General features: G+C 32.8%; 1 protein-coding gene across 1 annotated transcript in view; it reads right to left on the bottom strand.

Annotated features, from left to right (window-relative positions):
- The window catches only part of Ptprq (protein tyrosine phosphatase receptor type Q), a 173,238-nt gene extending 158,123 nt beyond the window's left edge, over positions 1–15,115 (bottom strand). Inside the window, exons 1-8 of the mRNA XM_074084025.1 lie at positions 15,001–15,115; positions 14,544–14,655; positions 13,663–13,889; positions 11,451–11,520; positions 8,537–8,736; positions 6,197–6,446; positions 4,487–4,615; positions 2,358–2,504 (exon numbers count right to left, since the gene is read on the bottom strand). Coding sequence (XP_073940126.1) covers positions 2,358–2,504; positions 4,487–4,615; positions 6,197–6,446; positions 8,537–8,736; positions 11,451–11,520; positions 13,663–13,889; positions 14,544–14,655; positions 15,001–15,057 — 1,192 coding nt within the window. The 5' untranslated portion in view covers positions 15,058–15,115. The remainder of the gene's footprint in view (positions 1–2,357; positions 2,505–4,486; positions 4,616–6,196; positions 6,447–8,536; positions 8,737–11,450; positions 11,521–13,662; positions 13,890–14,543; positions 14,656–15,000) is intronic.
- Between the last annotated feature and the right edge of the window lie 545 nt (positions 15,116–15,660).

The raw sequence follows: 15,660 nt of genomic DNA, 5'->3' as shown, positions 1-15,660 counted from the left end.
TATCACCATACAAATATGTTCTTACCTGTGCTAAATTCATCAGCACTACCTTATTTTAAATAGACCACTCTAGTTGTTTTAAAACGTGTTATTTTAAAAGAAGCTAGATAGTTCTAATTTTGTTTTGTTTGTTTTAATTTTTTGACGGGGTCTCATTTTGTTGCCCAGGCTGCCCTAGAACTCTCTATGTAACTTGGGTTGGCCATGAACTCAGGATCCTTCTGCTTCATCCTCCCAAGTGCTAGGATTTCAGCTTTGTGCCACCATACCCAGACTTAATTAGCTCTCAAATAGACTGTAGAGTACATATTTGCTTCTTTAAATAAGAAGAAGCAAATAAATAGAGTAACCTTAACTAGAATACAAAGAACACTGTTGTAACAATAAATGAAAAATAATCACCTAGAATTGAAATCTAAATTTTAATTGAATGTAGATAGTTCTAATGAGTTATAAGGTTGTTTTCAAATATTTTAAAGATTCCTTAATTACAAAAATTGTAGTTACTGCGATGAGGATTAATTGGTGTTATCAGGAAAAAGTAGCTTCACCTCCCACACTTGCCTCGGAAGTACTTCCTGAGGTTGAACAGTCCCAGAGACCAGAGACAGAGTTAGGTGGGCATGAGGCAGTAAGACCCATGCCTTTCCTGCCTTCAGTGGCACCCACCTGTTGTCCAGGGATCACCCCTGGGAGACACCAGAATGTAGTCTAGATGATGGCTCTCTCAGGAAGATAGTAGGAAGATAGCAGGACAAGTTACTTTCCATACGGGCAAACAGAGTCATATATTCGAGATGATTTGATTGAAAATCAAGTGAAATGTGTCAATGTCTTTAAAATTCTACTTGCTTTGTTAAAAAGAGTTCACAAATGAAGGGAAATAAATTTTTAAATGACACCCAAAACAAACAACACAATTTTGTATATGACACTGTTCCCTATCTTTGCTAAATGGTGTAGGCCAGTAATGATTACAATAGACAATACATATTTTTTTTGTTTTGTGGGGATTAAACCCAGGACTGGAATTGAAAGAAGACAAAAATGTGGGACTATTTGATTGTATAGCATTAGAACAGAAATTAGTGGATCAAATGGTTGAGAAAATGATATTAAGATCAAAGTTGAGAGCCCTGCTCTATTTAATAGCCATCTATAACTCTATCTTTCTTGGAAATGCTTTTAAAAAGTTTTTAGAAGGATATGGGGGAAACTTAAGGTCTGATGAATAAGCCACACAAAGCTAAAATAAAACTCTTCTGATAGAAGCAAAATAGTGAAATTTGAATATAAAAAAAGAGTCTATGGCCATACCACCCTGAACGTGCAGGATCTCATCTGAATATAAAAAAAGAGAGCATTTTCCTCTGAGCAGGATTCCTGTCCTAATCTGTACATTGAAGCCTTATTACATTAGGATTTTCATTTAAGTACATAAAACATAATTTTTCCATTTTTTTCAACAATACCCTATCAAGTAATTGTTTCTTTGAAGGGAGAGATATACAAAATTTCCTAATGGTTGCTGCCCTCTACTGGTCAAATACTTGAATGATTATTTGACAAATGCCTTCTCAGTCGTGTGTTGAAGGTGTGTGTGCACACATGTACATTTAAATCATCAACTTTGATGTTCGCTACCACACAAACAAAAGCTAGAAATTCTTCCAAGTGTAAAAATAATAGTCATCTCGTCAATAATTATGATGTATAAATAGAAATGAAGACATTTAGCAAGTTTACAATGAACCAGGAAAATATGTTGTGAAATAGGATGGTAACATTTTTCAGAACAATAGAGTTCACCTAAAATAATGATGCTTAATAAATACGTATAAGAAAATTTCTTGAGGAGAAATATCATTTTCATAATTCCAGTGAATGATGATAAATTTGTATTATGAGCCACTGGGAATACTCATTTGCTCGGATACTCGTTGATTATAAACATATTTTGTTATATTAGACTGGGGAATATAGAGATTCCTCTAAAAACTGGTTTTATAAGAATAAATGTTCCACATTAAGCAATGGGGTTAAACAATATTAAATGTTTTTAATTTATGACTTCTTGAGGTCTTGCTAAAATTCACTGTGACTCTCTAGCAGACTGATACTCATATTATTTCCTATTTTTGCTGGATCTTTGGTCCTTTTTATTGTGAAGCACATGATAGGCTTAATATTTTGGAGAATACATGTTCAGAAAGAGTTAATTATTCTCTTGGAAAGGAAATAATGTGGCTTAAGTAAATATAAAACAAATTGTGTCCAAGATTTTGGTTTATCAATTCAATAAAATTCACAAACATCTCAAAAATATATAATTAACTCTCGAAAGGAGACATTCTTACCCTCTGGAGGAGTGAATACTGAAAGATTTGACTTGGGTCCAGTCCCTGCACTGGTTTCTGCCGCAACATAGACATCATACATTGTAAATGGTGTTAGGTTAGTGAATGCAAATTTAAGGTCCTTTGTGCTATTATCCAAAATCCAACCTGCAAAAAGCAGATGTATCTGGATTATTTTTTTCTCAAGCATATAATCATTCTCAGATTTACATAAACAGACAAGGACAATAACCAAAGTATTAGCCTGTGCACTAAAATATTTATTAACAGTGAATATATTTCCACTGTGTATGAAAATGGAAAAGTGAGACCTGTTAAAACTATTCCAGGAATAGGGGAAGGGGGAGTAAAAAGAATAATGCAGGGAGTGAGTCCAACTATGATATATTGTAAGAAGTTTTGTAAATGTCACAATGAACCCCCAGTACAGCATTAATAAAGAAAAATTTTAAAAGTGAACAGATTTTAAATATTCGGCTTAGTGGTAACTAGCAATAGAAAGAACATGAAAATATTCCAGTGATTAAAATGTCTTTTAAATAATATGGTAATTTAAGGGACTTTATGATTAATAAAAGTAATTTTAATCTTTATTCCCAGTTAATGATCTTATTTTCTATTACATGGAAAAAATCAAAAATATCTACCACACATTCCCATCAACACAACTACATCTGTAGCCATATTCTCTGCCTTACAACCTGTTACTATGGACAAACTATCTGTGTGTTTATCTTGATCTAATCTGTACATTTGAGCAAAAGACCTCACCTTCTACTTACATAAACATCCTTCTAGTAATTCTCATCTTTCTTACATCATTATTTTCCCCTTTTTTCCTCATTCTTTTTAATCAACAAACATGCTTTATTTGTTCCTAATAAAAATAAATCTGTAGGGCTGGGGGCATAGTTCAAGTAGTAAAGCATCTGCCTACCAAGTGCAAGGCCCTGAGTTCAAACTCTGGTACATCCATAAATAAATCTGTTGACTCTGTTTACCCCTACCCCTACTTTCTACCTCTATTTGCAGCTTTTTGTAGAGAACTCAAGAGTTTCTAATACCCAGTGTTCCCATGTTCTTTCCCCATTCTCCCTTACACAATTCCAGTCACACATTTACCCTGCATACTCCACTATAACTGCTCCTTAAGATCACTAATGATTTCACGTTGCTAAGTGCCATTGTTATAAATACGTTAGTTGTTTTATCACTCAAACCATATAATCAAGTGCACCTCATCCAAGTCTTGAAAATGATAATCAGATAGAAAGGATGTATCCATGTATCCATGTATCCATGTCTGTTTTTTTTTTTTTTTTACTGAGAGGGGAATATCATTTTTTAAGAAACTATACAAATTTCCAAATTGTGGAAGCATAAGTTACTTAGGGGTAAGAATAGTTACTAGAGTGTGATTCATACCATAGAAATTTCAATATGCAAAGATTTGGACCTTCAACTCTTTAGTTCTTTCAAATAAATGACAATATGTGTGTTTGTTATTTCATCATTGTTTGAATTAAACTTCTTTCACAGAACCATAGGATTTCAGATTAAGAAAAAATTTTACAGTTGATTTAGTTTACTTCCTATAATATCATATTTGAGTCCCTTCAGTTACCTCTGACAGGTGGATGCTCAAGTCCTGCTTGCTTACAGACATGGAAAATTTGTCATTTTATAAATGGGGGTGCAGGGTACTGGCACTAGCATTTGAATTCATGGGGCTTTGTGCTCGTTAGGCAGGTTCTTTGCCCTTAGAGCCGGGCCCCCAGCCCTTTCGTGTTTTAGTTATTTTTCAGAAGGGTCTCCTGTTTTTTCCCCGTGCGAGCCTTGTACCTCCATCCTTCTATATATGCCTCCTGAGTCTCTGAGATTTGGGGCTGGTCTTGAACTGCAATCCTCCCAATCTCCTCCTCCCAGTTAGTTGGGATTATGGGAATGAGTTACCACACCCAGCTTCTCGTTTATACTTTAAAACAAAAAATCCAAAGAATTTCATTTTTCTTATTATTTTTCCATTATTTCTGTAAATATTAGGGTCTTTTTAAAAAAAAAGGTTGATTTTTTTAAAAGTTTGATACCAGTAACACACAGTTATTATTCCAAAACTGATTAAGGCTTACCGGATGGCCCATATAATTCAACTTTGTAACTGAACTTCCCCGTTACTATAGTTGGTGGGTCCCATGAAATTGAAAAGGATTTTCCTGTGACATTGCCTGTTATACAGTTTTGTGGTGGTCCTTCAGGCACTAAAATGATTATAGGAAAAATATTATACTTAAAGTAAAGGAATATGCTATTAAATACATACAATTACACATAAGGTCTAAGAAAAATATCACACTGAGAACAAAAAGGCTTCTTTTAACTCAAAGGGAAAACGGAATATAAGTGGAAAATTTGAATAAGACATGCTGAGTCATGAGATTAACTTTTTATTTACAATGATTGCTAATTTTATTTATTGCAATATATGATGGGGCAATGTAATTTCATTTTCATATGCATTGTAAATGTTACACTGTCCTAAAACATATATAGCCATGTATATATTACATTCAACAAAGTCTGGCTATCTGGCTTCATAAACACCTGTCTGCTTTAGACAGAAGAGTCAAAAACTAATCCTCAGAATCTATTAGCAGTGATGTTTACTTTTTCATATCCATATTTAACTTTTGTTCTGAGAGGAAATTTATAACCAACAGAAGATTCAAATGCCGCATGGGTAACATATAAAACTTATAATGATGTTTTTAAATAGCCTGTATTTCATTGATGTGTTTCTATATTTTATTCTTTTAATTGACACAATTCCAAACATATTTTTTCAAAACAAAATTCTTGTCTACCAAATTTCACTTGAGATCATCATAAAATTATTTTTATTATAGAAGTAAGCAGTATAAAATAAGAAAAAGATATGATTCAAAGATAATTATTTAAATCAAGAAAAAATACTTCAAATTTACATGTAATTGGCAATAATAATAGCTATCTGCTACATCATTCAGAAAAAATATACTGGGTGAAATTACCTTGCCAATAATTTCCATTATCTTCAAAAATTACTAATCACAACTGAATGCCTGATACTATATTATGATAGACATAATATATCAAGCATCTATTATGTATACAATATGCATGCTAATACATCAGGCATATATTATGTATATATGTATACTAATATATCAAAATATTATGTTACTGTATCAATATTTAAATAAACACATATGTATTTCAACATATAAAAACTCGTAGCTGAAAATAAATACTCAGAATTTGGTAGTAATAGTATCTTATTGTTCTGATTTCATCTTACAGAAGCTTCTGTTACTGTCTCTGTTTTTTAGATGAGGAAACTGTAGTGCAAAAGGAATACATGTAGGTGTATATTTTAGTCACTGTTTTTATCTGATACTGTTTTTATCTGATACAGTCACATGCTGGTTCTGCCCTTGCAGGTGGTATCCCCCATACTTGGTAATAAGAGTGAGAAAAGGATAGAGCTGATTCAGGATGGGTTAGAAGAGTAGATATGCTTATGAAAAAATGCTAAGGGCATAGAATGATCAATGCTGATGTTAGGGTCATAGTAGCAGAACCAACCTTTCCTTCAAATCTTTCTCCACTTAGATGTTTATTTTAGTACTAAAATATGAGTATTGAAATTTGAAGATACTAAAGATGGGATGCTTATTGCCTATTATTAGGGAGGAAATGTTACTATAATGTAAGGAAGTTTAACAAAAAAAAAACCTATATGGATAAAAGGAAAGATTTTTGTATAAATAATTTAAATCTTTCAAACAAAAGTGAATTCATACCTGATTCTGGTGTTCTGACAATAGTACTATCAATATAACCTGCTTCAGTTGTCACAGCCGAAACTTCAAAAAGATATGTTGTATAAGGCCTCAAATGTGTCACAACAAAACTGATAGGCTCTTTCCACACAGAGCTGATCTTACTCCATGTCAGTGTGCTGGATGAGTATGTGGTACGCAGTGGAGGCGTAACTCTGCCAAGTGTTGGAGAAGGGCTGGTGGTACTCCACAGAAAAGACTCGCTGTTCTCCTAGTGAATAAAATAAATATCAATGGAAAAGTAATGTGCTATCTCTTGGTTAACACAAGAAATGTAATTCAGTTGTTTTTCCTTTAAGCTATAAACATTACTCTTCAATTTATGTGTGTGTATGTGAGTAAGACTTTAACAGACTAGGTTACAGATAGCTTATACTTTAGTTATATTGACATGTCTACAATTTTAGTAAAGAATATACATTGTATTTGTTTGTTTGTTTGTTTGTTTTGTGGTACTGGGGATTGAGCTCAGGGCTTCATGAATGCTAGGCAAACACTAAACCACTGAGCTATAACCCCAACCCCATTGTATTCTTTATACCTTAATCTTCCTTATACTACAATTTAAGATGATTTAAAATAAAGGTAAAACTACAGCAAAATCATAAGTAAGAATTTTTTAAATTCATTTAAGAGGTTTTTAAATTCAAAAGCATAAGAGCTAAAATAATAATTTGAAGAATAGGCTACATTCTGTTACTGTCTTTTTTTTATCATAAGTCCTCAAAAGGTAACATCATTACAAGGGCTGTGTCTGCAGGTGCCAATCCTTGCCGAGCATGCAAGAGGCTCTGGGTTCAATGTCCAACACTGGCAGGGGAGGGAGGGAAGAAAAGAAGCAAGGATTGAGGGAGGGAGGGAAGGAGGAAGGAAGGAAGGAAAGAAGGAAGGAAGGAAGGAAGGAAGGAAGGAAGGAAGGAAGGAAGGAAATGCCACTAGCATACCTGTTAAGTATGAAAATATATTTATGTATGCATTAAAACATATCTTGCAAACAAAACAATTTCATTCTTCTTTATGGCTGAATAAAATTCCATGAAATTTTGTCATTTGAAGGTAAATGGATGGAACTGGAGCACATCATCTTAGGTGAAGTTAGCCAGGCTCAGAAAACCAAAGGCTGCAAGTTTTCTCTCATATGTGGAATATAGACCCAAAACAAATATAAATATTATGAAAAACAGGTTATGTTAAAGGGAAGTCACATATGAGAGAGAGAGGATAAAAGAAGGAAGTTAAGAAGGTGAATATGGTTGATGTATTTCATATATAAGAATGAATATAGACCTTTTAAGCCTGTTGAAATCACCATAAGAAGGGGACTAAGGTAGAAAGGAGAAAAATGGAGGGAATAAACCAATTCAGGTTATAATACATATATACATGGAAATGTCACAATGTAACACACTGTATAGCTATCTTAAACAAATAAAATTGTCATTTTTTTTAACAAAACAGAGAACAGGAAGACAAAATAGGTCCTGTCTGGAGGGTTGGTACCAGTGGGAGGGGGTAGGACATACAGAAAGGGTATAGGATGTAAATTGGTGGAAATATTCTGTACACGTGTATAAAAATGGAAAAATGAGACATGTTGAAACTGTTCCAGAAATGAGGGGATGGACTAATGATGGAGGAGTGAGTTCAACTATGATATAGTGTAAGAACTTTTTTTAAATGTCCCATTATATCCCTAGTACACAATAATAAAAATAAATTATATATAAAAATATAGCCCAATTAGAAAAAGAAGATTTTGAGATTTCTGTAAACTATTTAAAAAAAAAAAACTTTGACTGTTTCTCCATTGCTAACAACACAATAATCACCAAAATGATTTTAGGAAAAAAGCACAATTTCAGCACTTCCTAAGGTTTCTCATCAAAGGTACACACAACAAATACAATGCAGGCAAATTCATTCTTGAATATTTGTCACCCATATGTGCCCCTCCTTAATACGACCTTTTCTCTAGTTAAAGCTTACATTTTTCCACCTCAGGAAAAGTGTCCTTCACCTGGAATGCTCTGGCACAATCTCAATCTATCCTTCCTTCATGTATCCAAACATTTGGCCTTTTGTGAAGGCTCTCGTAGAAATCTTTGAGCTCTCCAAAAGGCTTTAGCTTTATTCTCTCATTCTTGAATTCCCAACCCCCTTCAGTAATATAGCCAGCTATATAGAGCATGACAATATAGCCTAGTAGTAGAAGTAACAAAGTAACCCATAACCACTTTTATAAAATATACACTATGTAAACATTGAACTTCTGAGAATTAGAAAGTGTTCCACAATACTTACATTACATTCTGGCAATTTGCCTTTCAAAATGTCCTCTACTCTGATTGAAACATCTTTCACTATTACCCCACTTCTGGCATGTTTGACGCTAATCTTGAAGCTGGTAATTTTGCCATTTGGTTGCTGAGGTAAGTACCAAATCAGGTTTACTGCTGAAGAGTTAAATGCCTCGACTGTGAGATTAACCACTTTTCCTGGAGCTGGATAAATAAAATGATTTGGCGAAGAGAAAAAAATAAGCCTGTTATAAAACTTAGAATGATACTTATATATGTTTGGGATGTTAAATTTTCATGTATAGGGAATGAAATATGTAATACATTGAACAAAATCTATCTGAGTGCGACTTCTAAAAATATATTTAATTGTTCTTAGCCTAAAATTAAAACAAAAAACTTTCATTGAAGCAAATCTATTAACTTCAGGATTATTGGACTAATACATGCATTGATGAAGCATTTCAAATAAATACAAGAAATACTAAATCAATAATTATTTCTATATACACAAATAAATTGGGGAAATTTCTTACTTCCTTAAATATTTTTGAATTAAGTAGATTCCTTGTATGTTGAACAAAGTAACAAACAATTATCCGACCACTTACATAAAAACCACACGTATCTACTTAATGTCAATAAATAGGTTATATTCGTTGTATTTTAAGTTTGATATACCCTAAAATCAACTTTCTTCAGAATTTCATTACACTTTGCTATCAATTGTTAATTCTCTATAATAATAATAACAATAATAATTTCAATACTATGTTAGTTAGAATGAGAATTACATGAAGCCAGATTGAAGTAAAATTATGTCCATTGATCTTACGGTAAGATAGGCAAAACAGATATGGTAAATAATCATGATCCTTCAGAATATAGAACAAATATGACAATTCACATTGGTGTTATGTTTCATTGTTTTGTTTTTGTTTTGTTTTGTAATAGAGTCTCAACTATCCCTGTCTGGCCTGGAACTCATTATGTAGCCTAGGGTGGCCTCAAACTCCCAATCCTCCTACCTCAACCTCCACTAAGTCACTATGGAAAGAAATCACAATGAAACAAAGTGCTGAGGTAAAGCAATGTGGGATAGTAAAGGTAACTACTATTAAAATACCAAATAATTAGAGTTTAGGTTTACATTATACCAAAGAATGCCAAAATATGATTTGTAATTAAAGTCATATAAACTATGAGAAGTTAGGTCATAGGAGGAGGGCTCTATTGACTAAGTTAAACAGAAGGAACTAAGAAACATCAAGATAGCTGCATTTCAATAGAAAAACGGAATTTAATAATTAGTGGGAATGATTATTAATGGATGAAATAATGGACAGAATTTTTCTCTAAGGGAAATTCAAAAAACGGAATTACACTTTAGGAAGTAGAGTGATAATATAAGTATTTAGCATTTGAACCTGCTTGTATAGATGGGGTGTCAAATAGGAAGTGAACCATAACACTTTGCAGCTTTTACTGCTGAATAGTGTGTTCTGTCTAGATGCACATGGTCCATGTCAATTTATCCTTTTTGAAGCAGACAACTAGACGCTTTCTATCTTTAGATATGTAGAATACTTCTAATTATCCAATATTACAGAAACTGTTTTATAGCACATATTACCTGATGGATTACTTGGTAATTTTCATTTTTGTTTATGTTACTGGAATATAAGCTTCATTGTAAATATCTGTTGTTGAATGGAGGTATGCTTATTTATTTAACCATTTTCTGTATATTTCTTTCTAACATTTTGTTATAATAAATAAATAGCAGAATATTAATCAATAACAACTTATTTTATCACAAAGCCTATATTCAAGAAGGGCTAGTATTTACAATTACAAATAAGTAAGAAAATGTGTAATGTGTCAGGTTGGTCAAAGAAGAAAAAACTATTTGTGTGGAAATACAGATGAGCAGGAAAAGGTAAGGACTATTCTAGGTGTAATCAGGAAACATCATATGTGAAATTTGAATTAACATGGGAAGAGAGTCCTCAGGATATTTAGTGAAAGAGCATTCCAGAAGAAAAGGCAAGTACTAAGGCTCTGAGATGGATGATCAGGGTGTCTTGAGCAAATGGAGAGAGAGGAGAATGAGAAGTGATGAAGTCAGAAAGAAGCAAGAGCAGATAGCTGGGAAGAAGACACAGGTTTTTATTCTTAATGAGGTAAGAGCCATTTAGGAAGACAAATGTAACATATAGGCAAACAAGTCAGACACCAGTAATGAGGCTTTCAATCATTCAAGCAAGAAATAAAAATGGTTGGACAAGGTGACTGGTAATGAGGGTAAGAATCATGATATATTTTGATGGTAGTACTGGAGGCGTTGCTGATAGATTAGATGTGTACCATGAGAGAAGAGTTAAGGATGATATAAAGGTTTTTCCTCTCAACCACAAGAAGACTATACAAGCTTAAATTGGTTTGCTAGTGACTTCATATTATGGATGATATGATAACAATTACAATCCATTTTCCAAAATCTAATGCCACAAAATGCTTACAATTTGATGTTAAGAGAGAAAGACACTATGTAAACTTACATACATGACACAAGTTCATTTTCATCAACACAGAGTCAGTAGATATGTAGAGAGAGAATAAAGATCATCCAGAAACCACAAAAATATAGACAGCTTTTACATGATAAGACTATGGATAATTTTCACTGTATGTTTTTATTCTTATTGTTTTAAGCTTTCCAAGATAATACTTAACAACTTTTGTAATCAGAAAGAACAATATATTTTAATGATTCCAAAAGACTAAAAAGAACTAAGTGGTCACGCAGTGGAGAATTTTGTGCATTTTAGTGTTAGATTTTTATTTCATCCCTACTTATTTTAAATGTCAAAAACTCATGCCTAAGTTAATTGGAATAAATGATTTAGGAAAATTACCACTTTCCGCAGTTTGGAAAAGAAATGGGTCACTAAACAATCCAATGCCAGCACTGTTTTCAGCAGCAACCTAAAATAGACCAAAAGTAATGTGTTCAAACTTTCTGCTCCCTCACTAAAAAGAACCTAATATAATAAAACTTTGACTTGTCTGTAAGTTAAGTGTCAGAACTATTTAACTCTTACAATACTCCCAAAGGTAGAAAGCAAATATGGAGCAATTCATATAAGCAAAATAGGAGGTATTCTGTTCAACATTACATAGATGAGAAAACTTGTTGAGAAACATCAAAAAAAAAAAAAAAACTTGTCTACAGTCACACAGGCACAAACGGTAAAACATAAGTTCAGTTGAAGTAGTTTTTCCAAAGCTCAACCTTTACCTATTGTATCCACTGAGACACTATGACGATTTCTGTCACAAATACAGAAGATGCTACAGATGGCATCTGGCTTTACAGTTTACATTCCAGTTAAGTAAATAAACACACAGGAAAGTTATTTATAAAAAATAAATGGGTCTGATTAATAATTTTAAGACAGACAAATTACTTTTACTTGACTAATCTTGTGTATTAGACTTGGATAGGTGGAGAAAATGTAAAGAGAACAAGATACAAGCTTTTACAAAATGTTTTGGCTGGAATCAGATAACCTTGATTTCATTATAGCTTTACCAACTGCCAGATGACTAACTTTAGCAATTTATTTAACTCTTCCAAGGCACAATTTTCCTGTCTTTAAATGGTAGTAATTATTCTGTGACTAAATGAAATAAAATATGTAAAATACTTAATAGGATCTCCCCATGGTATTACTTATACTGAAGATATCAAATGTGCTATACCAAACACCCTTTGGAATTCTGAAATGGCTAACAATATTTGAACAGAGTAAATGTCACAGCAATGATTTATAAAGTGTGAGATAAGACAGAGAATAGGGGCTTCCCAATATGCCTGAAATAAGAGAATGCAAAGAAATAAAAAATTCAATCTTCTGAAAAGTAGATCTAAGCAGAGCTAGATTGGCTAAATCACCTTTCTCTCAACCAAATTTTTATATCACATTAAATTAAATTTATTTCTCACCCCCAGTAACATACTTTAACATATAAGTTAACCTGAATGTGTACATGTACATAGAAAATACTTATGTTACAGGTTGCCTACTTTTTAACCTATGTTTCTGCCTGAAGTAGCTATTGCAAATCTTTGATTTTGACATCTGAATTAATGAAAGTACATTTCCTCATTGGGAGATCCCTCCTGTGGGTACATGCTGTCATGCTGTCCAGTTCCCACAAACAGGAATACTTCCAGTAAGGAAAACATTGGGGCAAAATCTCTCCCAACATTTCTTGCCATCTAAGAAGAGCAACTCAGTTATATATGACCACATACTTAGATAGCTTTTAAAGATTTTCTTCTCTATATTAAATTGTCTTCAAGGCTCACAGTAGATATGGATGTTATATTGAAAATAGTAAGAAGCAGAAGATACCCCTATTATTCAGAACCCCTTGGAAATGTCAAATATATTCCTTAAGTGTAAACATTTTCATGTGGCCTAGCTAATCCAGAACTGTTTTTTATTAGATCTTTATCCAGTACTTAAAGAAGATATTAAATTTTGCATATTCAACATTGCAAAAGACTACATTTTATAAATACAAATGACTTAGTAAATGCTCAATAAATATTTGTTGAATGGAACTGAATTTGATTCATTATTCTTAGTAAAACAGGTTCTTTAAAAATTTTCAAATTATTATCCAAAATTTGAACACCAAGGTGAATATGACAGGGTTAGGAGAAAAATAGCAAACCTCACTTGAAGTTTAATCAAAAAGTGCAGAATTTTCAACCTGGAGATGTAGCTCAGTGGTAGTGAACTTGCCTAGCAAGCATATGACCCTGGATTCAGTCACCCAGACCTAAAAAAACTTAGTATTTTCACTCTAAAACCTAAATTATTTAATTTAAATTTAATATATTTTCTATAAAAGGTACTAAACTTTATCTTTTTAAATATAGATAATGTATCTAAATTGAAATATAAAATGATTATAAATTACTAGTAGGTATTGAGTTTATGACTCAGCCTCTCATTCTTCATCCACTTACTGCACTCAACTGTAAGGCTTGACCAGGTGGAAAAACTTCCTTCCGTCTTAAAAGGTATGAAGCATTAGTTATTTACAAACAGTTACCTTAATTTCATATGTTGTTCCAGGATTGAGATTCGTCAGCAGAACTTCCAGACTGTCTGGTTTTGCTCTGACCTGTGTATACACTGTTTGCATCCAGGGGCATATCTCCTTGTACTTAACAATGTAGGACACAATCCTTCCATCCAGATTCAGTGGTGTATTCCAAGAAAGAAGAATCCCAGCAGATCCAACTCTTTCCCCTGCCAAGAAGACTGGAGGCCCTGGTTCTATTTTGTAAAACAAATTCATTTTTGTAAAAAGATCAAATAATATTGTATTTCTACCAAACATTTAAGAAGCATTTATTTACAAATGTAAATTTTTGAATTTCCCAAAGGCTAATGTGAATTTATATTCTCCAGAGCTCTGCTACAAAAAGTAAATAAATAAATAAATAAATAAATGCTTTGGGGAATACCAAAGACATTCTTTTATAAGAATGTTAAAAATGGAATTCTACTGAATGTTACATGCCAGATAAACTTTTGATGCCAAGTCATTTTTAAAAGAACCTTAATGCCAGACTTACACACAGAACTAAGAAAACAAGAAACAGTCTTACAAACTGAACAATCTGCCTGTACACCAGAACTGAGTTTATTTTAATGGCTCTGTATTATTTAAATGCCACCACTAACAGTCTCTCTATTTCACAAACAAGTAAAGAGTAATTATCTTTGCTCTTTGAAAGTAAAGAAAGCTTTAAAAAAAACAGTAGAACTCAGGTTCTAAACAGATCACTTTCTAAAGTTTCCATCTTGCTTTAATTATTCTAAACCGTTTTCCTGTATATAATGCACACACTGCATTATATTTCTATCCATTAAAGCTTTAAAGACTCCAAATACTTCATGAAAAAGTAATTTAAACTATATACTCACTGGTTACATTGGTTGTTGCTGTCCTGCTAACAGGTGAGCTATATGTTGTAGCAGAAATTGAAGAGATAGTTATGTCATACCTAGTCCCAGAAACAGCATTAGAAACATAAACCTAGAATAGAATCAACCAAAAGCAAATAATTGCATTAAATTATTCCTAAAAAGCAAACTAAAATAATAAACCAATCACTATAAAAATATTAATACTTCACTACATAACTGCACTATTTAAAATATCAAAAAGCTCCATATCATTGTAAATTATAAATGTGTCATGTAACTGTTTACCAAATAACTTATAAAATTAAATAAGAACTTACCAAACACGCTGTGTTATCTAAAGCCTAGATCAGTATTTCTATCTATCGTAGTTCAGTCATAAGGACCTATTTAAGAGTCTTTAAAACATCTACGACCTGTTGCTTAGTCCTTGCTTTTAAGAGTGTAAGTAAAATACCTGTGTCTCTGAAGTTCCAATAAAAAGCAAAAGAAAAATGACAAGAAAATCCATCATTATTACATTTTTCAGGCAGTAGAATCACATTGATGGCTCTAGAGAGAAATGTTGCCTGCATTAATGATTTAAAGACAGATCCTCCTGGCAAGTACACAATTAATGAGCCTGGATTACTCAATAGCTCTGCCCTTTCTTTGTTAAACTATTCATGAACTCTTGGCTGGCTGGCTGTAGTTTCAGGGTAGACTTTTTAAAAAAAGCATAGATGTTGCTAAGGTAACACCTGTCTGATGCTGAAACTTACACTCATCAATTCGACATCAATGTTTTTGTCTGCATTTTATGCTTTTAAAAAAAATCCTCTAAGGAGTAAGCTTTCATGGTGGATGAATTTCATAAGGAATGTTCCTACTAGGACTAAATATAAATACAGCAGGCTGGCTAAGTTCAATAATGAAAACTATACCTGATATTCTCCACCTCTAAGGTCTTTGATAGTAACAAAGCCACTGTCGGGATCAAGATCTATGATACCTATCCACATGGCTGGAGAGCAGGCTCCAGTGCAGAGAAAGGGAATGTGCAGAAATACTGAAGACTTTAAGCATCTCAGGTATTTCCAGCTCTGATATTGAAAAATAGAGGTTTAAAATAAAGTTA

Source organism: Castor canadensis, chromosome 8, assembly GCF_047511655.1.
Source record: "Castor canadensis chromosome 8, mCasCan1.hap1v2, whole genome shotgun sequence".
In the NCBI taxonomy this organism is placed as follows: domain Eukaryota; kingdom Metazoa; phylum Chordata; class Mammalia; order Rodentia; family Castoridae; genus Castor; species Castor canadensis.
This window is presented reverse-complemented; position numbering and strand designations above follow the sequence as displayed.